This window comes from Pipistrellus kuhlii, unplaced genomic scaffold (genome assembly GCF_014108245.1).
Source record: "Pipistrellus kuhlii isolate mPipKuh1 unplaced genomic scaffold, mPipKuh1.p scaffold_m20_p_9, whole genome shotgun sequence".
In the NCBI taxonomy this organism is placed as follows: Eukaryota; Metazoa; Chordata; class Mammalia; order Chiroptera; family Vespertilionidae; genus Pipistrellus; species Pipistrellus kuhlii.
In genome coordinates, this window is record NW_023425595.1 from 60,517,949 (window position 1) to 60,545,819 (window position 27,871).

The 27,871-nt window shown below is 36.2% G+C and overlaps 1 protein-coding gene across 4 annotated transcripts in view; it reads left to right on the forward strand.

The window, feature by feature from the left end:
• The window catches only part of ZC3H12C (zinc finger CCCH-type containing 12C), a 62,488-nt gene that overhangs the window by 13,230 nt on the left and 21,387 nt on the right, over positions 1-27,871 (forward strand). For 2 of the 4 annotated variants that reach the window (XM_036428295.2, XM_036428294.2), the window contains one exon: positions 19,414-20,165. In XM_036428295.2, coding sequence (XP_036284188.1) covers positions 19,486-20,165 — 680 coding nt within the window. In that variant the 5' untranslated portion in view covers positions 19,414-19,485. Of the gene's footprint in view, positions 1-12,186; positions 13,602-13,883; positions 14,547-19,413; positions 20,166-27,871 lie in introns of those variants that run through there. The other 2 variants (XM_036428296.2, XM_045578115.1) reach the window with 2 other exon arrangements.

Consider the following 27,871-nt stretch of genomic DNA (forward strand, 5'->3'; position numbering starts at 1 on the left):
GATTAGATCTGCTGCTATATCTTATTTTAATGTATTAATGAAAAGGCATATATTTCATTATACTGCAATTTTATATATTTTGACAAATATATTTTAATATAATTGCTTTCTTTGTAATAAAATTCTATTTTTATAATTTATGTTTTTAAAGCATTACTTTGAATTTTTTTTAACAGTTATTTACGGGAGAACTCATTAGACTAAGAAAGTGATCAATAACACAAAAACATGGTTAAGCCCTACCCAGTTTAGCTCAGTGGATAGAGCGTCGGCCTGTGGACCCAAGGGCCCCAGGTTCAATTCTGGGCAAGGGCACGTACCTTGGTTGCAGGCTTCTCCCCAGTCTGAGCCTTGGTCGGGGCTCGTGCAGGGGGCAACCAATCAATGTGTTTCTCTCACATCGATGTTTCTCTCTATTTTTTCCTCTCTCTTCCACTCTCCCTAAAAATCAATAGAAAAATATCCTCGGGTAAGGATTTAAAAGAAAAAATAGATGATTCATGATTAAGAATAACTGTCTGTTCATTCCACAGAAATAGCTCCCTCAATATCCTCAGTCATTCTGCTGTATATTTATATCATTTGGTGCCATCAATTTTTTTTATTACTTCCTCCTCCTCTTCTGTCTTTAGTATTAAATCATTTCTGAGGTAGGTTAGTTGGTTATAGCATCATATTGATTCACCAAGATTGTGGGTTCAATCCCTGGTCACAGCACATACAAGAATCAACCAATGAATGCATAAATGAGGGGACAACAAATCACATCATTTCTGGACCCATTGACCCTATCTTAGAAAATGTCTCATATTTGTTTCTCTTTTTTCCCATCATTTCCTGGGACCAAAGTTGAAACTCTAATATAGCATTCAAGGCTTCCGATAAATTGGCCATTTCTAGCCTCTTTTACACATAATTCTATATATTTTATCATCTTTCACATAGCCGGGCCTTTGATTTTGTTGTTCTCTGGCCAAAAATATTCCTTTCTCCACCCTCCACCCCCTTCTTCCTGCACAGACACACACACCATAGTGTATATAGGAATGTGTTATCATCATCATTCAACCTTAGCTTCCATGTCACCTCTTGGCCTTCTTAAATCTGAGCCGCTGTGTTTGTCTCTCATACCGTAGGATATATCACTATTAAGAGCATAAATTCTGACATACCCTATATTATATAGATATTCCTTTATCTGGTTTCTCTATTATAAATTTTATATTTCTTAGGATAGCAACTATATTTATGTTTATCACTCATCTCCACTTAGCATTATCCCTTTCTCACTATAAGCATTCAAATAAATGTTTTTGAATGAATACATGAATTCATTGAAAACTAGTTTAACCTCTTATTTATTCTGATTGAGTAATCACGAACCTTTCCGCTATTTTCATCAGAATATTATTTATTAAAAGTTGTAAACAATTTTAAAATAAAACTTGATCAATTAGCTAACATCTGTAAAAATGCCCTAAGAAGTAAGATACTCTGTACTGAAATATTACTATCAGTAAATTCCTCAGTCATTAAAATCTTAACAAAATAATTTTTAACAATTTAAGGGAGATAATTATTATGGAGTTAATTTTTCAATAATTAATAGCTTATAGATCTTAGAAAAAAACTAACTCTGAAAAGTGTTAAATTTTATTACTTTAGGAAAATCTGTGGCCAAAAATTAAAATATTATTGAGGTGGGAAGAGATGGCTGCTCTTTGGCTACAGCCATTTATTTTTAAGTAATTTTTCATAGCCCACCATTTATAATCAGGGGTGGGGAATGTCCGGCCGTATCATTTGGTCTGGCCTTGCCGAAGCAACCATAGACGGGACTCGAAATTCAAATCTAGGAGTGTTTTTTTTCGTAACCACATAATTTTTAAGTTGATAGTTTTGTATGGCCCTTGAAGGATGGTTTAAATATCCAAATGGCCCTTGGCAGAAAGAAGGTTCCCCACCCCTAAACACTGAAAGAAATGTTTTCCACAAGAAACTGTTTCCTCTCAGGTGCCTGTTATATTTTCTTCTATTTATACTTCCATTTTCTCCCTCATCCCTTCACTCCTGCCCACCGTCAAATCAATGTAATTTTCCCTAAGCCATTGGTTCCCAACCATTTTTATACTTTAGTTCCTTACAAAGCTTTCTAACATCTTCTAATTATCCTCACTAGCTAAAGTATTCCATGACACTTAAATCATCAGTTTTTCTTATAAAAAAGGATAGGTATGTTTAGCTTTTCCAAACTAAATGTTGTCCCCTTTCCCTCTGAGAGACATTGTTCTAAATTATTTATTTAACAAAATTCACATGGTTAAACTCATGAACAGAGACAGCATAGGGCATTTGAACTTCAAGTCATTTGATTCTATGAACATGTGGTAAGAAAATCTAATGGCTCATGGGATAGTCTTTGTATCCTTGGCCAGCTTGACAGTCTGGGGTGTGTGTGTGTGTGTGTTTGCATAATCTTTCCCATCTATCCATATATATAAGAGGCTAATATGCAAAGTGTCCCCATGAGAGTTGGACTGGGAGACTGGGAGTTCTATTGCTGGCTATGACATGTGCTGACCACCACGAGGGCGGCATGGGAAAAAGGAAGCTGGGGAAGCTGGGGAAGAGAGGCACTAATGGGCCCTGATCACCAGCCAGGCCTAGGGGCCCTACCTGTGCATGAATTTTGTGCACTAGGCCTCTAGTAATAAAGAGAAAACTTTCAGAATTAAGTTAATGAGAACATAAAATAAAGGAAATGAGGTGTTTTTGTTGTTTTGCAATTGCACTTTTAGTATAAGCTTCTTAAAATATTTAACATTTACTATACGCCAAGCCCTGTTCTAAATTATTATGCATATAATTAATTTAATCTTCATAATAACCCTATGCTGTTGGTGGTGGTGTTTTCTCCATTTCACATTTGGAGAAACAGACTCAGAGCAGTGAAATAACTTTTCCAGATTACTTGGTTAGCTGTGGGGAGGGATGCATGGTATAGTGTTATATAGTTTTATAGTCATAAGTTATGAGATTTCCTTATTCTCATCTTCATGTCTCTGAGCCACATGCTGACATTTATACTAAGGGTTCAGGGACACGTTTCAGAATAGCAGTAAATCAGAAACAGTGGTGCCTGTGTGGGAACATGTGGCCAATCGAGCCTAGTTTCCTTTGGTACTCTGGGCATTGGTTTGCCATTGAGGAAAAGTTTGGATGAAACCATATCACTTTCTAATGGCAGCAAAATAGTGATGCCCAAATGTGTCAGAGAAAATGACAATCTAGTCACGGTTATCAATATAAAAAGTTTTAGGTAAATATCAATAAATATAACCCTTCTAAAATGTAATCATGTTTCTATACTAGGCAGTCTATTAATATACATGACAGTATTAATAAGCCAAGCAAAAATAATTATCATATATATTTTTTAATATATTTTATTGATTTTTTTTTTTTTTTAAGAGAGGAAGAGAGAGGTATAGAGAGTTAGAAACATCGATGAGAGAGACATCCATCAGCTGCCTCCTGCACACCTCCTACTGGGGATGTGCCTGCAACCAAGGTACGTGCCCTTGACCAGAATCAAACCCAGGACTTTTCAGTCTGCAGGCTGATCCTCTATCCACTGAGCCAAACCAGTTTCGGCTCATATATCATTTTAATAAAATCCACATTAAGATTTTTTCTTAAATCTTTCTGAAGGAGAAAAATGTATTTCTGTAAAAGATTTATAAAGGCTACATATAGTGTAGTATATCTATATATATTTATACATTATTATATACAATGTATGTCTATAAACATTATTTCATGTAGCTAACACTTACTGAGTACTTAGTATATGCCTGCCACTGACCAAAATGTTTCACATTGATTAGCACATTAAATTTTAAAACAACCTTATTACATATTTTTTTATAATTGAGGAAACTGAGGGAAGCGGAGGTAAATTTGTCCAGGGTGGTGTATGTGTGTTGTATATCTGTGTGTGTTTATATAAAATGCTTAATAATAAAACACTAGAGGCATTCCCATTAATATCAGAAACAACACAAAATAATCAGTGTTATTTAATATTATAATAATGTAATGAGATAAAGGCATGATACAAGAGATACAATCATTGATAAAGAAGAGGCAATCTGATGATTTTATTTTGTGCCTGAAAAATCCAAGAGCCTCAGTAAAACACTAGCAGAAACATTAAGAATCACTGAAATACCTAGTTCACTGAACTTTGTACAAGAAAAAAGAATGGGAATAATTTTTTTAGATGCCAACAATAACCAGATAGAAAATATAATGGGGGGAGAAAAACCCTCCATCCACAGCAGCAAGAACAAAACCAAAATGTTTTTAACACAAGTTTAATAAGAAATTCATAAGTCCCCATTAAGAAATCTAGATAACTGTGTTGAAAGATAGAGAAGATGCCAATAAATTGTTTTTGGTTAATAGCATCAGCAGTGCTTTTTAAGCAGGTATTACTGCAGTGTAGTCTCTGTCAAACTCCCAACAGCCTTTTGGCGAAAACTTGTCAAAACAATTCTAAAGTACCTGAAAGCGTGTACATGCAGAAACATCCATGGCAATAATATAAAAATGAGAAAAACTAATGATAGAATATTTGCACATGCAATGTACCCAATATATTATAAATCTACAGTTATTAATATTCAGTGTTGGCATAGAAATAGGTAAAGATCGATGTATAATAACACAATTGGAAGGGTGGAAGTAGGTCAAACTTATTAGACATTAGTATGAAATGTCACTCCATCTGCTCAAAGCCCTCCAAAGGTTTCCCATCTCAGAATAAAAGCCAAGTTTAACCTATGACCTTGCTACTCAAAGTAGGGTCCATGGACCCACGGCAGTAGCATCAGCTGTGATCTTGTTAAATGTGTTAATCTCAGACCCCACCCCAGTCTTCCTGAGTCGGAGTCTTCAGGGTCCGCAGATCTTCAGATGCTAAGTAACGCTTGAGAAGCATTACCCTTCAGAGTTCTACTGGCCTGGCTTCCCTTGACCTTATCTTTCTGACTCATTACCTTGCTCACTTGCTGCCAGTCATACTGGCCACCTTGACCCATGAGCACACTCATCTCAGGGCTTTGTACCTAATCCTCCCTCTTCCTGTTACATACTTCCTTTCACTTCATTTCGGTATCTGCACAAATACTACCTTACCAGGGAAGGCTTCCATGATTGAATTTCTTTAGCATTAATTGACCATCACCTGAATTGTATTTTTTGTTTATATTCTCCCTCTCCCCCACCCCACCTGACACCAAAAGCTTGGTGAGGGAGGGAGACTTGCTTTGTTCTTGCTGTAGTCCCAGTGCAGGGCTCTTGGAGGGTCCCAGTTGCTGAATAAAACTGGTATTAAAAATAGCTGCTAAGATGTCTATGAGTTCTGAAGCGGGAAAAATTACAGCCGATTCTTGTTTTTCATTGTAGTTCTGTTCTGTAAAATTGCTGCAAATACTGAACCATTACTCCTACCGGAAACACAGGATTTAGCCTCAGGTCAAAACAGTTCCATGGACCAATCAGTACATAACCTTGTACATCTATTGCTGTTTAAAGACACCTTATTTTACATATTAATATATATTTGATTAATTAACATTGAACTCACAACCAACATCACTGCATTTTTTTTTTTATCTAAAAAAAAAAAAAGCTTACCTAATACATAGTTTCTCCATAAGGCACTTCACAGCCTTCTTGGACTTAATAGATAGCACTTGAGCACTTGGGGAGCATTTAAACGGCAAATTCACCAACAAAAATGCAAAAAGGTAGTACTAAATAATCCTTTTAAGACACTTGTTTGCAGTAGGAGAGCTGAAATAAGAAGGAGAAGTGTCACTTTGTTCAGCCTCACGGGAATGTGTGTCTTGGGCGAGTCACATTCCCTGCCTGTCTGCGGGCCTGTGTGTAGAAAGACCCGAAAGCACCGTGGGTATTCATTTTGTGCCTAAAACTTTACTAAGGAGGCAAGTTTGCAAATAAAGAATCTGAATAATGAGAACAACCGTACATTCTTCCAGTAAATACTTATGTTTCTGTTATGTATTATGCCCCCAGAATTATTCACCACTCAAAGATGTATCCGGTCTGTTGGTCACAGCCCTCTGCTAGGGGCTGGACCTTCCGAGGATGCCAGCAATTGGAAGAAAACCTGAGTAGCCACAGACATATAGGAGAGACTTTATTCCAGTTAAGTAGTCATTGCAGCAAACACAGGAGCCAGTAGACAAAGCAGTTCTTCAAAGTAGCCTCCACAAAGCAGCCGCTCACCAGCTGGTCAGCAACACATTTTCATACTGACTCAAACAAGAGAGGCTTCTTGTCAAATAGCGCACCAGCGTGTGGTTGTAGAAAGGTATGCCTGCACAGTGCGTTCAGTAAAACTGTGCCATGGCCTTTGCACATGCATAGCACATGGGCCTGGAACACCTGGCCTAGTCTGGTCAGGGTCCCCACAAGGTCTTAACCATGACAGGCCCTGTGCAAACCTTAAATAGTCCAAAGTTGCAAAGGTTCCAGGAAAGTTCTCATGGCAAAGTTGGGTGTGTAGCTGAGTCTTCAATGATAATGGACAGGATTCTAACAAGTGAAGCTATGGAGAAAGGTATTTTAGAAGAAAGAAATTTTAAGCCAGTATTCTTAAACTTGGCTCCACATTAGAATCACTGGAGTATGGCAAGCTTTTCCTAGATCAAAAAAAAAAGAAACCTCTAGGGATGGAACTCTGGAATCCAAATATTGTATTTTCAACCTCCCTGATGATTCCAATATGTAAACAAATTGAGAAAACCACTGCTTTAAATACTTGGGTCTGTAGGTTATATAACGGTAAGTAAAGAAAAAATCTGAAGAAGAGATTTTGGCCCCGATACTGAAGTGCATCTTTTATTTAGCACGTATTTATTAAGTGCCTCTGTGTGCCAGGCTATCTGCTGGGCTCTGCAGATAAATCAGAAAGCAAAACACAGGAGTTAACAAACCAATTGCATTGGCAGTTGTTTAGGATGATTCATATTCTAAATTTAACTAATAATAGTATATGATGGTTCCTATTTAGAAGGAATCTTATCCTAAATGCTCAGAATGACTTTTTTAAATATGTTTTTATTGGTTGCAGAGAGGAAGGGAGAGGGAGAGATAGATAGAAACATCAATAATGAGAGAGAATCATTGATTGGCTGCATCCTGCACACACTTTATTGGGGTTCGAATCCAAAACCCAGACATGTGCCCTGACTAGGAATCAAACCATGACCTCCTGGTTCATAGGTCCACACTCAACCACAGAGCCACACTGGCCCGGCCAGAATAACAAATTTAATGTCTGAATTATTACCTCTCTTTCTAGTATGAAAGGAACGCTATGAAGGAAAAAAAAAAAAAAATTGTGAACTTTTTGCTAATTTCACTGAGCATTATCTTCTAACAGAAGTTCTTTTTATCAGCCTCTCTGTGTTTTCCAGTGTCTTGCACACCAGGACAGTTGTCTAAAATCAGTAGTGTGCAGTAATTTAAACTCAATAGTATGAGGGCCATTGGAAGTATTAACTTAGACATTTTGTCTTTCCATCTTATAAGAATTGGTATATAAGGAACTATTCTTGACTTGATCATTAATAAGAATTTAAATGTAGATCAAATTTATAATTAATAGAACTTTTATTGGGTGACAGATAGTTTGCAGTTCCTTTTGTATTATTTGCTGTATAGCATGCTTACTGTTTTCCTGTGTTCCTTTCCATTTGATACACACATGCTACTATTACACTCTCTTCTAGACCATTAGCAAGAACAGACAGACCTAATGAGAGAGCCCTATTTTAGTTCTCTCTAGTGCAATTATTCTTTGTAGCCTAAGTCTGTCAATTTCACTTTAGCAATGCTTTTGGTCAAGCAGCTTTGAATTAGTTTGCCAAGCAGAATTATTTAATACTTAAAGAATAAAACATGCACCACCCTCAGCTTGCATGACATACAGCCTGAAGGTGTGATGTGCAGACATAAGCACATACTGGGCAGGAAGTGAGGGATTTCATGGGGAAGATAAAGTGCGTGGCTCAGGAGAGAGGAGTTCTGACTAGGCTTTGATGATGATGTTGTAAATACTGCCATTACTAGACGAGATAAAGTGTCATTTACCTACCATTCAGTTGTGATATAATTCTGAGAATGTCTTGTATATATTTTATATAAAATTACACATTTTGGGTTTTTCCTCAGAGTTTCAGTTGTACTTAATATGACTGTCTTTGTTAACATGGATGATATCATGTGCTTTCTACTTCTTTTAAAATCATGTACCGTATACCTTTTTTTCTCAGGAATTGTCTCTCCACTGCTTCCTCATATATTAGCTGATTAGCATCCTATTACACTAGATTCCAGATGTAATTTGTATCCACTGACCTTTTCTAAGATTCCCTGAGTATTTATAAGTGTTATAGAAATTTAAGATAATCTGTTTATAGACATTTGTTTAATGAATTTTTTAAAATATTAAATGGAAAGCTAATCACTGGGAAATATTTGAAGTATAAGAATATGGTTATATTATCACTTAAAATTACTATAGAAAAGTTCCTTTGTTTTTAGACCACTGGGAAGAAATGCTGTTTTTGTGTATTCATTTAGTACTAGAGGCCAGATGCACAAAATTTGTGCATGGGTAAGTCCCTAGGCCTGGCCAGCAATCAGGGCTGCTCTGTGGGGTGACCAGCAGGGCGATCCGAGGTCCCTGCTGGCACCTGTCTTGGCTGGCTTGGGGCCTGTGGGCTGGGGGCAGCTCCTGCGTTGAGCTTCTGCCCCCTGGTGGTCAGTGCACATCATAGCAACTGGTGGTTCTGCTGTGAGGTCGATTTGCATATTAGCCTTTTATTATATAGGATATGTCTCTGAACCCTAAAGGTAGTTGAGGGTTGTTTGCTCTTAATGATAGAACACTGAAAGATTTTTAAAAAAATCAAACCCTAAGAATTTCTGTTTTGAGGACCATTATCTTCTTTTTTTATTACAGAATTTTGTTTTTCTTAACTTTGTATTTATTTTAAAAGTAGTCTTATCAGAGTTAATTTTTATTACTTTTCCCCCTAAATAGTTCTTTATAACAAAACTTTTTATTGTTGAATATTGTTTGAGTGTGTCTTTTCCTGCCTTAGGTTTGAACCCATAGAGAAATAAAGGATCCAAGCAGATGGACATCAAAATAGCAGTTCTTTTTCTGATAAAACTATTGTAGAACATGACTTAAGATCACAGCATCAAGAGCTTAGTTACATTGAACCTCCAAATTAGAAGGATTTAACCACTCAACCTCAGGCAGTGCTGGAGAGCAAAGCCACCGTGCCCTTACTCTGCACCTGGCAGACCCAGTGGGAAGCCAGCGAGCAGGGGAGGGCTGTGCTCTCACCGTTCCTCTTCCCAGACTTCCCCAGCAGACCAGCATCCTCGGGTGAGGAGGGATGGGCCTGAATGTTCCTCCAGTGGACACCACTCCGGTGGGAATTTGCAGCCAGCGAAGGAGAGTGTGTGGAGAGATCTGTCATCATCCGGAGGCCTGGCTCCCAGCGGCCTGCAATGGTGCAGGCAGCCCCAGTGGCAGAACCAGGGCTGCCGAGCATGGCAAACAGCTGAGGGCTCTTTGATAGGCTCATCTGGTCACAAAAGAGGGGAAAAACTTAGCAAGAGCGCGTTCTGTTTCTGTGAGGGCCTGCATTCCTTCCTGTTTGCAGAAGCCTGTTCTTTTACGGGTGGGTCTTGTTTTTCACTCCAGTGTTTTCTAGATGTCAGCACATTGCAGCACATCGGTTTTTTCTGTGTGGATTGTGGGAGAGTAAATGGCTCTGCCCTCAAGAAGGTTCCAGCCCAGTTGGTTCATAAGTAAGTGTTTGTGTTGTGCAATATGGACTCTATGTTACAGGAGTTAGGCATCATTAAAAACTGAATGAGTCCAGGAAGGTTTTATGGGGAAAATGAACACTGAGCTGGGCTTAGCACAGCAGAGGCGATCTGTGTAGGTGAGGCGGTGCCAGGGAACACACAGGGTGCCTTCACCTGTGCTCCCCAGCCCCTTCAGTGACATGGGAGGTAAAGGATTGCAGGGCCGGAGGGGCCCAGGGTGTAGAAAGAACCTTAAAAACCAAGCAGAGAATCTCCCAGACTCGTCGTTTGCTACTGAGACTATTTTTAAGCATGGGAGCGGCTGGTGTCAACGAAAATTACTTTGGCAGGGATGTACTTAGGAGCTACTCAAGGAAGAGATAACTTAAGAAGCAAAAGTAATCAAGGCCTGAAGAAAATAAAATATATTAAAGCTATCGTGGTCCATCAGGCTTCCTAAGTATAGTAACCTAGAGATTAGAGTGGGTGCCTGATTGATTCTGCGCCATTCTTTAGTACATCGTGTGTATAAACGTGGGGTTTTGGTTGGGTTTTTGTAACTCTCAAAAATAAGTTTTTAACCTTTTAATTTTTTGGAGGACAACTGGTAAAACGTGATATAATAATGTTTTGTATTCTGCATAGTGTTCTTGTTAGACTTGAAACTGATTGTGTATTAAAGGGGAACAAACTAAGTACCTAGGAGACAGGTACCAGGAAGATGGCTTGGATCACTGACCGAGAATTGATCCCAAACATTAGCATCAAAGCCCAGGAGTTTCACATTCAGACTTCACAAGGTCTTGTCATATAGTTGCAGTTTCAGATGTTAGACCCGTCCTCGGCGCTGACAGATTTTAGTATCTGCCTAACACGACACTGCCTTGTTCTCTTGTTTCTTCCGTGTAACTGCACAGTCACTTATTGCGGTGGGCCAGGCAGAGCCGGCAGCTGTGTGTCCTGGCTCTGCCTTGAGAAGTGGCCTAGGGAAGTGTGACTCAGAGAGACACCTCCAGATGTTGTAATGTGCTTAACACTATCCAATCCTAGCGGCCCAGATAGTGGAGAGACCGCAGCAGGGTCTGATTAGCTTTTTCAGATCGCTGCCTTTATTTGCTGCTGGTAAAAAAAAAAAAAAAAAAAAAGCTTAATCAGTGCTGGAGATCAGGCTGCCTGCTGGGCTCTTCCTTCTTTTCTCTCCTTTGTGTTCACGGCAGGAATTAGTGAGAGGATTCCTCCTCCTCCTCCTGAATTAAAGCTACAAAACGGTAACTATAGTAGCAAGGGATAAAGAGAAGAAAGGTAACCCAAAGGAAAGAAGGCTGTCTATTCATACTAAAGAGTTTCCTTTTCATACACAAAAGAAAAAGTTTTCTATCTGAATTCATAAATATTGACCGTAAACATTGATCTCTCTAGTCAGTGCATAGCTTAAGTTTTATTATTAGGTTTTAGTTTTATTTTTAGGTTTTAGTTTTAACTGCTTTGCATGAATATATATTTTTCATTATTATATTTTAAAATCAAACTCAGTTTTACCAGAAGTACAACTAAACCATAACTAGTGGCTTTATTTATCTTTCTTCCTCCTTTCAGGGTTGATACTCATGAAATTGCAAAAAAGTAACAGCATACCACACATACAAAAAAAAAAAGATAAATTCTTATTTTTTTAATTTCTTTAAGTTTCATGTGCTCTTACCCCTTATATAAAAACTGAATTCTGTGTAATTCACTTTATAATTTGTAATAAACTATAGAATATTGGAAATTATTTTGAGTGGACCTATGAAATTAGTCCATGGACTTAACTATTACAGAAGCATAACTGAAGCCCTTGGCAGAGAGAAAAGAATAGTTCTTGCTTTAGAAGTTAGTTTGTCATTCAGAACCCAATAAGTTCATTTAGTTCAAAAATATTTTCAGATTTTTAACTTTTCTTACATTTTTGAGATGGCATACCTTCAAGCTTTTTTGAAGAAAATATAGACAAATGGTCATCTACTGTGTCATATTTTATATTTCCATTTTTTTTCCTGGAAACAACAATAATTTCTATGCCTTTTGTGGGCATAAGGAATGCTCTCAGTGAGATAACTGAAAATTTTAACCCTATAGAGCACATCTTCCTCTTATTTTGTACAGAGAGAAGAGCTTACTTATACTTGGGTGGCACAATAAGGATGTGGCCAAGAGTCCCAACCAATATGATAGTAAGGGAAAAGCCGAGGTTCTGCATAAATCAGCCTGTGTAAAACAAATTGTAAGAGCAGCTTCTTGCCTTCACTCTTCTTATTTCCACTGGAATGAAAAGAGGGTGCTCGAGTGTGTGCAGGTGCTTGTGTGCACACGCTTTGTCACGTAAGTAAGGAGCAGGACAGATCTCCTTTCTCTGTAGTAGGGAAAGAGTCTCACAACATCTGATGGTGTTTACATTTTTATTGTATTTTTTTCATCACCAGAGGCCACTCAAGATATGACTTCTGCAGCCTCAGAAGCAGGTAGTCCATAGCATTATAAATCCTGCAGTCTGCAGCTGACATAGATCAGCGATAACAAGCCTCCTCACTGAGGGGCTGGGTTTTGTCTACTTTTATATCCTTCAGAAATATTACAATATTTCTTCTTTATAAAGTTAACTGTTTGCTGAACTGGAAACTGAATATTACATCTTACAAATTTCATTAAGTACAAATACTTTTAACAGGTTTAAAGGTTTTGCTTTTATTAGTATCCATCATAAAATAATTTTACACTACCCTTTGATATACGTAAGATGGGCTGTTCTGGTGATTTTAGGTTGAAGTTAGTTTTGTGTAAATTATACATTTCAGATGAGTCATTTGGCACAAAGTTGCACACAACTTGTTTTGACTTATTACACCATACTCCAGTGAGCTTACTTTATAAATCAATTGTTTGTAAACTCTTCAACCTTTGTTTCTAAAATATTAGTGTCATCTCTTTTCCTCTTTTTATTGTCTTGCAACATATCAACCAATATTTACCAATATTTTAGACCTCCCAGTACTTCCAGGGAAATAGTTTTATTATAATCTGTCTCATTTCACCAGCAACTCAGTTATTACAGAAAAGGGATTGCTGCAGCAGTTAATTGTTACTTTGAAACACATCATTTTCTTTCCTTCTCAAAAACAAAAAGCTGTACTAAAGAATAGTCTCAACTTTTTGGAAACCTGCAACTTTTACTACTTTAAATATAATTGGTCTCTTTGTTCCATGCATTATAAACAAGGAGGAAAAGCTGGTCTGCCCAAGCCAGGTGTTTCTTGTTGGCAGCCTGCTCCCTAATGACTGCTCTCAAAGAGCAGCTGCCTACTAGTCCGCTTTGTATGGCCTATTGTTGCCGCACACCCCTCGTTAATACACATGCTGCCCCGGGCAGACCCCAAGAGTGACATCAACTTGCTTATCTTAAAAACCTGGATGCAGGGTGCTGAGGTTGGCTTGCATCTGCCTGGCCAACTAATTGTGAGCTTTCTGGCCTATGATTGGCTGTTATTTCACTCGGTAGTAGGTTAAGCAGAGACATTGCCCGTCCATCTGTTCTACCATTCATTGTTCTTCTTGCCTGCCTGGAAGTCTGCAGCTAAAACTGTGTTAAGGAGTTACTGCTGAAGCTGCTACAGAAGCCAGTGTCTTTGTATTTTCCCGGTAACGTGAGTATCTGTGCTGCTTCATGCCTTGGGAGTTAAACTTTAGTAAATATTCAAGGTGTTAACTTGAACTCTGTAAAGGATAGAAAGCACCTCAAATGAAAGCCTACAATTTACTACATAGTGTCAAAATACCTGAAAAGTAAGTTTTTTCTGTAAAATATGAGAAGCAGATTTTTTTTTACATTTTTATAATTCTGGAGTTTATAATTACAGCTCCAGGAGCATTTACCAGGTGTTAGGTGTGGCATGTAATAATTTGGTACTTAAAGAAAAATTATAACATGTTCTGATATTTCCGTAAACAACAAATTTAGATTTTTATCTTGTCACAATCTTATGTTTATTAGTGTGTCATTGTCAGACCTAGTGCTGTAAAATTATAGTAAGATTTGATAGATTTTTCCATTGCCTTAAAAACCTAGCTTGTGGAGATGGATTGATATAGTTAGATGTTTCAAGCAGCTTGTTTTAAATGTGATGATTAAGCATTCTGTTACTTTGTCAGAAGTTTCAGTATCCACCTAGAGTTACTAATTTCTTCTTCCCATCGTTTTCTTTCCTTGCCCTAGTTTCAGATATTAGATTGAAGATGTCATTTCAAAAACTATTGCTTTCAAGAGTTCTGTTATGGGGAAAGGGAAGGCGACAAAGACTTTCATCTCTTAAGTTGGGAGAGAAAGAGAGAGCTCAAAGGGTTAAAAAGAGGTTTTCACTTCTGCCACATGCCCTATTGTGTGAACATATGCATAAGACTATTGAAAGTTTTCTGAAGATGGGCAGGCCACCAGTTGCTGGTCTCCTGCAGTTCCAGTAGACATCTGTTGCCCTAAAGAGCATTAACCAATCTGTTCAAAGGGACATCTTCCTTTGTTAGCTAGAGGGACACAGACAACAGCTCTCACTGAAGTACAATGGTAATTAAATACACAGAGACTACAGCAGTAGGTATTTATTACATATTCATTATTTTATTTTTATTGTTCTCTTAGTATTACTTTTTGGATAACAACCAGAACCCACTGTATGGCTTTGTAAATTTACATTACAAACAAATAAATTGATTTAACAAGTTTATGGTTTAATGTTCTTGATTCATATGAGGCTCTTTAGAATATAAAACATATTTGATTTGATTTGAGAAGAAGATTTTAGGATTATCCAAGTCATCTAATGAGAATTTTCAAAAAATTTCACTAAAGGCAACAACTTGCTAAGATAGTGTTTTTTCTTTTTTCTTTTGTTTTGTTTTGTTGGCCATTAAAATATTATAGTTCTTCATCATCTACAAAATTATGAAAATTTAGGTTTTTTTTAACAAATAGTATTATTTGCTTTTTTCACTTATTAGGCATTTAGCAAGAAAAAATGTTTCATTTCCAATACAATTTCTGAAGGGAATCTGTAACTTTATAAGTATAGAAATCTGTTTTCAGACAATTATATTTTTGCCCAATACTCCTTGTGTTCATGAGTATAGTATGTAAAGGCTAGTTATAATGGATTCCTGATAGAAAGCTTAAAAATATTTCTTCTATTGTTTTTTATAACTATCAGAGTATAAACTCTATGTTGCTGCTTAATGAATTGAGAAAAATTACCCTTTTTAGTTCAGAGTTGATTAAATATTATTTATATATGCTTGCATTTGAGTAAATACAAAACTTAAAAGTCTAATAAATGGTGTAGAAATGAAGGAGAAAATATTTTCTACCTGATATGTAATCACTTTTGTGACATTATTAGTCTTCACTATTTTTTCTTTTTCAAAATTATATTGATCATTTTTAAGGCATTGAACAAAAAGATCATATACCAGTCTTTATTGTAAGATTTCTTTTAAGCCAAAACCGGTTTGGCACAGTGGATAGAGCGTCGGCCTGCGGACTGAAAAGTCCCGGGTTCGATTCCGGTCAAGGGCATGTACCTTGGTTGTGGGCACATCCTCAGTAGGGGGTGTGCAAGAGGCAGCTGATGGATGATTCTCTCTCATCGATGTTTCTAACTCTCTATCCCTCTCTCTTCCTCTATGTGAAAAATCAATAAAATATATTTTTTAAAAAGTTTCCTTTAAATACTTGTAATTTTTACATATTGCATTAGATTGACAAATACTGCAGCAGATGAAAATATTTTTATCAGATTTTAAATCTTAGCATTTAAGTTTTTATTGAAAGATTTTAAAATATTGCCAAATTCTTTTTTTTTTTTTTAAGTGCCATATTAAGTTAGGGCAATCCTTTACTAATTTCAAGTGGGTAAGGAAGCATTTTAAAGGTTAAAGTTTTAAAAAAGCAAAACACAAATCTTTACCATCCAGCTCAATACAAGTCAGATTATTTTAGATTTATATTATTCAGAGAGAATATATGCAGTTTATAGGCCTGGCAAATGAACTCAGTTGACCTTATTTGTACTATATATTTCATATTTAGTCTATTGGTTAATATGTACTAAAAATGATATAACTGTTTAAGATGATATTGAATAACTTTCTCTGAGGTAACCAATGAAGAGAGGTCTGTCAGTGTGGAAAAAAAAAAGTTAAACCAAAATCTTTTAGAAGAAAACTTATTTTGCAACAAAATAAAAAGGCTTTTTTAAGTAGGTTACATCAAGCTTACATTTACCCTTAATATTAAAAATCATATCTGTCCACCTGGCCTGCGTGGCTCAGTGGTTGAGCATCCAACCTATGAACCAAGAGGTCATGGTTCAATTCCCGGTTGGGACATATGCTTGGGTTGTGGGATGGATCCCCAGTGTAGAGCATGCAGGAGGCATCCAGTCAATGATTCTCTCTCTTTCCCTCTTCTGTCTGTCTCTCTTTCCCTCTTCTTTTCTCTCTGAAATCAATACATATGTGTTTTAAAAATATATATATTAGTCCAATTTTTTTAAACTTTTGATATAAGTAGTATATATAAATCACATGATTTATCACAAGTTAAAGGTGTATTGTATTCATTAAATGCATTCATATGCAAATGAGTTTTATCTGGTTTAATATTGTAAGAAGCAAACAACTGATAATCTCATTTTTTCTCTCTGTATTATAGCCATATAATTACTTAGCAGATTTACATAATGTAATCAGTATTTTTTTTTATTAGACTGAAGGCTTAAGTACTTTTTTATGGTGACTAATTTTCAGTTTAAAAAGTACAGTATCTGGTTTTGTTTCTTTGAAAAATGTAAAAATTAACAATTTTATTTATGCTGTAAACATAACATTGCATTCTAATTTTCCCCCACTGGCTGCATATTTCATAAGTATTTATCTTGTTTGAAACAATCCATAACAAAAACGCTTCTGCTCAAAATTAAAATTATAATTTCTAGTTCAATTCAGAGATTTGGTCAGTGAATTATGATCTTGAAGAATTATCTCACAACAGCACTTAGGCGAAACCCAAAGTTTTCAGGGGAGATAAAAAATGTTGCCCATTAACTACACTTCCTGCAGGCAGAGCAGATTGTGGGGTTTACAGAACAATGATGTCGGAGCTTCCAGATTGGTTTGGCAGCTGCATTGTTCTCCGAGGGTAAACCAGACGCTCTTAAGTCCCAGTCTCTTTTATAGGCTTTTGTTCATACCAAATTATTCTTTCACTGTGCTAGCATTCATGATGGCATGTTAAAAGAGTGCAGCTTAGCAACCAGCTTCTGGTTGCCAGGCAGCCCAGCTTCCAATAGGTTTTCCTTTTTTAAAATACTTTTGGTGGGAGCTCTACGAAGGTCACAGTGCAGATTTTTCTTTTAACTATATCCTTTTATTAGGATGCTGTTGTGATTTGTTACTTGCATTATGGTGTCAGTGTATTACAGTAGTTAATAAATCAGTGGGTGTAAAGATTTGGTTCCAAAGTTTCATTAATTCTAAATAATTTGGCTCATGAATATCCATATTAGTAGAAAACAAAAACTGACACGGTGACAGCCTCATCCTCGTGCACATGTCTATGGAACTCTCCTAAGGAATATTTTTATCAGGTGTACGTTCAAGAGCCAGGAGAGTTTGATGAGTGCTACATTACTAGAACCGTGATATTAAAGTATCTGTCTTCTCAAGAGATAAAATGTGAAAAAACTCCTGTATAAGTATGTAGGAGTTCTACACTGAAGGGAAGTTAAGTGTATTGCATCAGGTGAAAGATTCCCATATTCTCTTTAGTATTTACCATCCTGAATATAATTTATTTCATTGTGTAGCAATATTTTGCATTAATAAGTTCACGAAGTATGTGTTCAGTGTGCGACTTAGAAAAATCACTTAGCATTTTCTTTCAACGTTTATATAATAGTTCCTTTCTAGTGTAAATAAGATGTTCAAGAGCTTTAGAATTAAATGTTTTCCCAATATCTTTTTTTAGGTTATATAAATAGATGTTTTATGACAGTCTCAAATTCTGCTGCCACTGGCTTACAATATCCATGGATATACACTGGGATTGCCTTAATAAGTAAACACAATTCTTCCAATGAAGCTCAAGAGAAAATAATTTTATTTTGCTAACCTGTTCCTGGTTGAGAAGTAACAATTACTCCCAGTAGAGTCTAAGGAGAATGGTAAAGCAGCAGAAGCATTTTAAACAGTAAAAGCAATTTTATAGGGGGAAAGCAAGAGAAAAGATGACTTTTTAATTAAATGCAGGTAATGGTTAATGAGTTATCTGATATGATATAGAAACATTTTCTCCTATAAAATTGAAGACATTAACATTTGTTCAACATCCATAATGATTTGCTGATTTTTTTTTTTTTTTTAATTTTCACCCGAGGATATTTTCCCCATTGATTTCTAGAGCAAGTGGGAGAGAAGAAAGAATGAGGGGGAGAGAGAGAGAAACACTGAGGTGAGACACATTGATTGGTCACCTCCTCCGTGTGTCCCTACTAAGGCTGGGGAGCCTGCAAGCAAGTACGGGCCCTTGACCAGGAATCGAGCCGACGGCCCTTCAGTCTGAAGGCTGGTGCTCTAACCATTGAGAAAACTGGGCAGGGCTACTGCTAATTTTATGTGAAATATTTTCTCTGCTTTCTATAAATGTGTATAGACTAAAAGAGCTTTTCCCCACTTCCTGGAATGAAATAGACTCCAGTGTTCCTGGCGCTAAATAAGGGCAGCATAACACTAAAAATTATGTTCTGTTACTGTGTTTAATGTTTACAAAATAAGATAACCAGGGAAAACTATCTCTTAAATGGATTACAGTTGACTTTATAATTATTTAATTTCTTACTGGCTGTTGCTGAATCTTTGTTCTTTCAACTCAGTACAGGAATCATTTTTGAAATGTCTTTAGATTGTTGTTTAAATGATTAATTTTATAATTAATGATACTTTTACAATCATAAGTTAGTGTTTTTCTTTCTTTACAATTTTTATGAGTTGCTTTTTTAAATGTACATAAACTGTCAAAGCATATCTAAAACATGCTTTTTGATAGTCTTCTATATGTCGCTTTAGAAACACACATAGGCCTTTCCTAACAGTTGAAAAAAATCTCTTCCATTATGGTTGAGAAGCAGCATGATTTAGTGAGAAAATGGGAGTTTTAGAATCGGACAAAAATTGGTAAAAAATGCAATTCACTACTTACTACTTTGTTACCTTGGAGGGGTCACATGGCCTTTCTAATTTCTCACTTGGTTTGCAAAACAAGGCTATCTTGGCAAGGGTGGTGAGGGATGAGAGGCTATAGGCTTACCATAACGAACATAGGTATTTATAGTTTGGTAATTCTCTTTCAACTTATATATTGAGACAAATGAAATACATATTAAATTCTAAATATCTTACATTCTTCTCTAGGAATACGGGGTGCTTTGCATTCAGGAATACAGGAAAAGCAGCAAAGTGGAGTCAAGTACACGGAACAGCTTCATGGGCTTGAAGGATCACCTGGAGCACGACCTAGGCCACCTTTGTGTGGAGAGCACTGACCCACATTTCAGCACATCTGTACCTTGGTCAATGGTAGAAAAACCAACAATGGATAGAGTTAATTCCGGGAAGGAAGGAAAGGAGGTGTCGGAAGAGAATGCGAGCTCTGGTGACTCGGAAGAAAGCACAAACTCTGATCATGAGTCCGAACAATTGAGTAGCATTTCAGTAGAGCCATGCTTATTAACCAAGACTCACAGACAACTATGTAGGTCTCCCTGTTTAGAGCCTCATGTCCTCAAAGGCAGTGAAATCTCACAAGACTTGAAACCCGAAGAGCCCCAGACTGCATCCAAGGAAGTGAAGAAACCTCCCGATGTGGTGCGAGAATACCAAACAAAACTGGAGTTTGCACTGAAGTTAGGTTATTCCGAAGAACAGGTTCAGCTTGTGCTGAACAAACTTGGTACCGACGCTTTAATCAATGATATTTTGGGAGAACTTGTCAAACTTGGAAATAAAAATGAGGCTGAACAAACAGTTAGTACAGTTAACAGTATAATGCGGGAGACGTCTTCACTGGAATCTCAGCGGTCCGATTCTCCAATGCAAGAGATTGTAAGCGATGACGGAGAAAACCTGAGACCTATCGTTATTGATGGCAGCAACGTGGCGATGAGGTAAGTGGGGAAATCGTCAGTGATTGCTACCAAGACATCTTTAAAAGGTATTTCTAATTTTGTGACTGTTTCTCTTCTGACAGTTATTAAAGTCAACTTTATTCTGCATCCTAACATTAGCTTACATATTTCTAATTGTATCTCTTTTAATGATCTATCTCTTTTAATGATCCATTTTCACCCCATTTGTCCCTAAATAGAGATCTCCTTCCTCAGATATGTCTCTCTCTCTCTTTTTTCTTTTCTGGCCCTATTACTATGCTATAAAAATTAGCATTTGTTTCTGGCTTAGTGTTAACCACTAGTTTTAAATGAAGAATTTGAGTGCAATAATAGTCAACAATTTTGGAATCTAAATAGCCTATTTCTACATGAAATCAAATAACCATAGGAAAAAAAACACAGTTCTGCCCTAGCTGGTTTGGCTCAGTGGATAGAGCATCGACCTGTGGACTGAAGGGTCCTGGGTTTGATTCTGTCAGAGCACATGCTCGGGTTGTGGGCTTGATCCCCAGTGTGCAGGAGGTAGCAGATCAATGATTCTCTCTCATCATTGATGTTTCTATCTCTCTCACTCTCCCTTCATCTCTGAAATCAATAAAAATATATTTTTTTAAAAAAGAAGAAAAGAAAAAAAAAACAGTTCTTTTAGAAAATAAACTATCTTTATGATTTGGGAACAAATAGTTTCAATTTTTATTTTATCTGAGAGTTGTAATTCAAAAGTAATTATTTAGGAACTGAGAGGGGAAAAACAAATGCAGAACTTCTAATGAAATATTTTTATAAATTTTGATGGCTTAAAATTTAAAGTGCATCTAAATTCAATTAGTACCATATAGATAACTGCCCACAATGTTCAGAACACTGAGGACATAAAGTATATGAAGGCATTAGTTATTCTTTTATAGAGCTTATAATTTTATATATTATTTCTCAAAAGGTAATCTGAGAACTTGTTAAAAATTTCAACAATAACGATAAGTTTTCAAAATACATAAAACACGTTCTAGGACAGTGATGTCCAATGGAAATGTAATGTGTGGCACATGTGTCATTTTAAATTTTCTGGTACCTTCCTCAGTCCCTCCCCCATACTCCCTTCCATTCTCTCTAAAAATCAATGGAAAAAATATCCTTTCATGAGGATTAAAAGTAATTTTTAAAAAAGAAACAGGTAAAATGAATGTAAATAATAAATTTTGTTTAGCCTAATATTAGCCAAAATATCACTGTAGTATTTAATCAATTAGAAATTGTTAATGAGATATTTTGAATTGTTCCTTTCATATGTCTTCATATTGGGCACCTTACCCTCACAGCACACCTCATTTCAGACTTTCAATACTGCATGTGCTCAGTAGCCACATGTAGCAAGCACCTATTGCACATTGTTGTTCTAAGACCTACCAAGTCCACACACAGACCTGTCAAGTCCAGATCAAGGTGTAGACATCTCCTTTTGTAAGCAGTACGCATTAATAATGCACACTGAAATTTGAGAACCACTGTTTTTAGTAGGTAATGACAAGTTCAAAGGTGTAAGAAGGATCAACTTGTTCAAATAACCTTTATAGGTGAAAGCTATATTACCTTACTTGCATTTATAAGCAGATGAAACTTGCAGGATTTAAATTACTTGCCCAAGGCAGAATATAGTATCAATCCAAAAATGTCTGACTTCAAAGTCTTTACATTCATTTTTAATACTTTTTATTGAAAGGAACAATTCAAAATATCTCATTAACAGGAGGAGGACATAACAGCCAGGAAGTCCTTGTCTTCAGGAATGCCATATGATATTAAAGATAGAAGCCCAATTATAGGATGTCAAGAAATGAAGGAATAGCGCTAGACTTTTATTCTAGAACTAGGGGCCCAGTGCACCAGTTCATGCACCTTGAAAGGAACTGTGGGCTGAGAAGCTGTGGTGGGCATAGAGGTGGGTCTCAGCCCATCCTCCGTGTCCCAGCCAGCCCCTCCCGCTTCGGCCCCTGGTACTGTCTGCCGGAAGCCTCGCTCCCGCCGCCGCCGCTGCTTCCAGGCACTAATGGCACCAGGCCCCGCTTGCACCTGCTGACATCACAGTGATCACTGATGAGCGCCAGCAGCGGGTGGAAGTGGCGGTTGCCAGCCCTGATTGCCCCTCTGGGCTTCTCCACCTCCCCCTGCTCCTGTGGGGCTATTGGGGCCCGCAGCCGCTGCTCAAACCTGCTGACAGCGCTGAGTGATCAGGGCCAGTGCTGAGCGCTGGCAGCAGGTGCGAGTGGGGCAGTGCACGGGAGCAAAGGATTTTCAGTCACCACCAGAGGCTCACCCCAATGACAGTGACCTGTGCCCTGCCTTGGTTTAGGGCCCCCGCTCACTTGCTCTGCTATCCCGCCGTGGCAGACGCCTGCCATGTTCCGCGCTCTGCCACCATATTCTGCACGTGCTCCCTGGTGGTCAGCACACATCATAACAACCAGTTATTCCATTGTTCTGCTGTTCAGTCTATTTGCATATTAGGGTTTTAGATGATAGGTGATAGATAGATAGATAGATAGATAGATAGATAGATAGATAGATAGGTGTTGACAGAGGAAGGGAAGAAAGAGGAAGAAGAGGGGTTGGGGAAAGATTTTGTTTTATTTTTAAGAATGAAATTACAAGCTGAGGGGACGGGAAAGTCTCCACAGGAGAGGAACTGACATATGAGTTAAATTTTTGAAGCAAAGTTCTGAAGGAGGAGACAAGAAAGGCCCAAGTAGGGGATTTGGCATTGGAAGTAAATGCAGGTCTTGGAGGAGAAAGAGAGCCTTAGATTTATAAAACCTGGAAATGAATTTTTAAGATGGGTATCATCAAGATAAATGATGGCACAGTTGGGTCAGCCTGATGTCGAGTCACAGGACCAAAACCTAGTTCTCAATGGTAATGAAAAGTCCTTGAACAACTGAAAATTGACCGAACACTCTAAACAACGCTTATCCCATATGGTGAAATTTTTTTATAGAAAAACTCTAATGTAAAAAAAAAAAAAAGATGGCATAATTAAGGCATTTCAGATCTCTTCTTATGTAGTTATGAAAACAAACCTATACCCCACACTTCTGCACAATCCTGTCTCTTGCTGTCAACATGGACGGTGTAGATTCGACCTTCTCTCTGTCATTTACTTTGACACTTAGTGGAAGTGCTACAGGCATTCCAGGACTGAGCAATGCGACAGGAAATCTTATTATAGCCGTATTTTACTGTCAGTCACAATAAAACATACCACATCCGTAACTATGAAAGTACCAGGACTCCTAAAAACTCATAGAAGACAGTTTACATTCTGCCATTTATAAGATCTACTTAAAGTAGCAAAGTTGTTTAAAAATGCATATCTACTTCAAATTCAGAATCTTAATTTAACAAAGATACAGAGAGATTTCACCATTTCATGTTGCATAAAATATGACATGCTTTTACTTATGAAATTAATTTCCTACTCATAAGTTTAGCAAACCTTATAATAAAAAATATAAATTGTACATATTGTAATAAATCATAAGTAAGTGTGGGGATGGGTTTTATTTCCTTCCTTGATCTCTCAGATATATTCCTTATATAAGATGAATATATTTTAATTTCATTTAAATGTGAGCCATGGAACTGATATAAATAATTCTTTAGATATAAATTAAAAGTAGGAAAGCAAGGCATTTTTATTAAAATTAGCACAATAGACTTTTTAAAAAATGTAATTAATTCTCTACAGAAATCTAAGTTGTTTATACTCCCTAGCCTCTATTTGCAAAATTATAAAAAGGGGACATTTTTATATTGCAGGTTTCTTATTAAAATTAGAGATAATTAATAGGCATAGCATAGGTGCTGAGTAAATTAAGTTATTATCTTAAAGAACCAGAATATAGTAACTACTGTAAAAAAAACCTAGTTATTCCTTATTTAACAGAAACAATTTAGAAGCCCATTTTATTTTCATTGCAGTTTATATCATCAGTTTTCAGTGATGATAGCTACAGTTTCATAAAGGAGACATGATTAAGATCTGGATGACTCCAAAATAGCAAAGGGACAAGCTACATAGATAGAGTATGCAGCTGAGGGTCCTAAAATTGCAGGGATCCTGTATTACCTTGGGGAAGCATACATCTAGTTTTGACTTATTTACTATCCTATTTCAAATGTGTTACCTTAATAGAAGCTCTGGATAAATTTGTTGAATGAGCAAAATTTGAGATAAATCCCCAGAACATAGTCTAGCATAATTTGTGACAGATGTTTCATTGCTAGATATAGGAGCAAAGAGGACATAGTGTATAAAAATAAAAAAGAGGGTAAAGTACGTTTACAGAAAGCCCTACACTTTTGCATATTAAATGTTAAGCATTCAAAAAGTGCTTGGTTTCTGAAACATGAAAGGAATGAAATTTACATTCAGTGGAGCTGAACTAATGATTCTTGACAAAAAGCTGCAGTTAATTTTAATTCTTAAAAAAAAAATAATTTAGCAAATTGGTCATTCAGCAAATAGGCCTCTGTCCTTACTAAGGCAGGTACCTGATAATATAGATATATGATGAAATGTATATTCTGGATACAGACAGAAATAAAGCATGATTAATATTTCTGAAATGAAATTCTATGATATTGAGATTTTTATTTTCTCTAAGTAGCTTACAAGCTTTCACATTTGTGATTCCATTAAACTTAAGATATATATAGGCTGTGACAGTCAATTAGCGTATTCCCTCCATACTGATTGTGGGTGCTTCCATCTTTGAGGTCAGGGCAGTCAGCATCCCCCCTCCTTATTGGCTGTGGGCACAGCCATCTTTGAGGGTGGGTCAGTCAATTAGCATATCCTCTTCTTATTGGCTGTGAGCGCCGCCATCTTTGTGATGGTGTGAGGCTCAATTAGCATGTTCCCTCTTTATTAGATAGGATAAGGAAAAGTGATTAGAATCAATGCTTTCTAGTTTGTCACTATTGAAGACATTTTTACATCTACTTAACAGATAAGTTCTCTTCAGCTTTTTTAGATTGATCACCCCCTAGGATCTGGATTAGCTACAAGTGCTTCCTAGTATTAACTTTGGTTTCAAATTATGGACATTATAAGGTCAAAGAAATCTTTCTCATTTTCTTTTTCCTTACCCTCTTCCATTCTGAAAATTCTCTCTCTAAGCCAAACTGCTATTATGTCTGTAACCAACTGGAAGCTAATAGGAAGTATTTCATGTCAAGACTTCCATTGTAATTTTGATGTTGGATGTTTTCATTGTCCTAAATAAATAATTTATTAGACATTCTTTTTCTCTAAAGCAGTACAATCCTGCAAATCTTGCATGGAAGCCCAGTATTTAAAACAAACAAAAGCAGAGTCAGTTTAGTGCAGAGGTGGAGCTGTGTTTCCCACTTAAACTTTCTTCCCTGCTCCCAGAAGGGTCTTTGAGCCAAATGGTGGAATTTCTGTTTGTAGCAGGGGAGCGTGGACTTCGTTTTTTGGTGGTATGTTCAGTACTGAGCATCCTGATAACTAGTCTTAGCCTCAAAGTAATCTTGGAAAAGAAATCAGAGATAATAGATTTGAGAAACTACAAGAATGACAAAATAGCGTCAATCAATATTAGTAAGTAGATTGTAGAAAGTAAAAGAAAGAATTCTAGATGGCATGAGTCAGCACATGAAGTTAGTAGGTTCTCAAATACAATATGAACTTCACTTAGACAACAGTGATAGAAAGTCAGGTGTCTGGTTTCCATATTGAAGGTGATATCCAGCTGCAAGCCTTTCTCTGCCTCAGGGACATAAGCTATAAGAATTTCTTTGCAATAGTCATTTAACATGGAAAATATATTAACGAAGAGCATGTTAAAGCCATTTTTCTAAGAATCCTTTGTAATTAAAATCTATTTTCATATGTCCAACTCTGTTTTAATAATGAGGCCTAAAATTTGAGGAAAAATTTTAATTCAACAAATATTTAATGAGCACCTGGGTGTATTAATTTAGTGTTTGATAAATATTTTTATAACTGCATTACTATTATTCTGTGATTAATGTCCAGTGCACCCTGACTTTCTATAATATATTAAGCTAACTACATCTAAACTTGAAGGACTTGGTACTAAAGAGTCAAATGTAGTTTTCTAATTTAAAAGGATATTTTTTTATTTATATTTTCACATTGTAGGTATTTGACTGACTGACAAACCCTGACAACTTGTGTCCTTTTCAACATAATGACCCATTAAATTTATACAAGTTTTACAGTCATACTTGAATCCTCCAGTAGGGAGTATAACAACCTTATAGGTCTAGTTTTTTATTTAAATAAAGGATGATATATAGAAAGTTATCAAAACAGTAATTGTCTTTTTTTGTCCCCAATTAATTTGGTCTATTTTTTTTTTAACTAAAACTCTTTAGTTGACTTCCATACATCAAACATATTGCTCTAAGAATCACAATTTACCATCAATGGTGAGATTAAAGCTGTTAAAGATCTATTTTATTGGTTTTATTTTCATTCCAATGCAAGCTAACGGGACACAAGAAAGTGAAGGAATTAATGTTTATTGAAGCCTCCAGGTACTCTTGTTCAATCCCAAAGGCCCTATAAACTTGGTGGGATTATCTTCATTTTACATGTGAGAAAATTGAGGTTCAGAATAAGTAACTTGGCCAAAGTCACACAGAAAAGTGGTAAAGAAAATACTTAAAATCATGTCTGATTCCAAAGACTATATTTTCACTGTATTGGCCTACTCATCAAAGCCATCTCTATTTAGTAGTAGTACTAGTTAGTAGCAATAGCACTAATATTATATTCATTGATAGTAGTATTAAATAAGCCATTCTAGGTTTAATTTTTATAATTACATTTTAGATGATTTATGGGAAGACTTTTTATGAATAGCTTTTCTTTTATTATATATTACTTAGTACATAAATTTTAGAATATAAAAAAGTAAAAATCCTATGATTTTAAGGTTCTGTATAACATTATAAGTAATATGTTAATTCAAAACAAAAACTAAAGCAAAATCAAATTGAGGAAATAAAATAATTGAAAAGAGATCCTTTGTTCTTTTATTTTTAATGCCATGAAAAATAAAAAGAGGGGGTTCCCTTTAATAATAAGTTACTTCCCTTTTTTTTAAGTTTCTTCTTTTTTTTATTGCTCCTTACACTAGAAGAGAACAGTTATAATTCTGAAATAACTTTTCCTGTACTGTGATTAACCTAGTAAATGATATGTGTGTGTATATAACTTAAGAAAATATAATATGAGATTATATTTCCTAGATATATCAAATATTGAGCTTCCATGTGGAAGTTCCAAAGTACATTAAAACGTGTGTTTCCCCGCATTTTTCTCTGCATTACAAAATATGCCATTATAATCTATTAACCATAATTGATGATATTTAATGGCACATTACTGAGCAAGTATACTTCAGTTCTCTAGTGGGAATATATGTGGTGTTGATAAAAGATGTAGCAAATATATTATTTTGACTGATTGAATTGCTTTTCTGTCGAAGACAGAAAAGAATATGCATGGTTTTCAAATTAGTTATAGTAGTGTATATGAATAAATTAAATGTAATCCCATTAGATGTGAGGCAAAATAAATTTGGGTAATAATGAAAAGTTATGACAGTGAAAGTCTAACGTTTGTCAAAGATAAACTGTTCATTTTAGCCTCC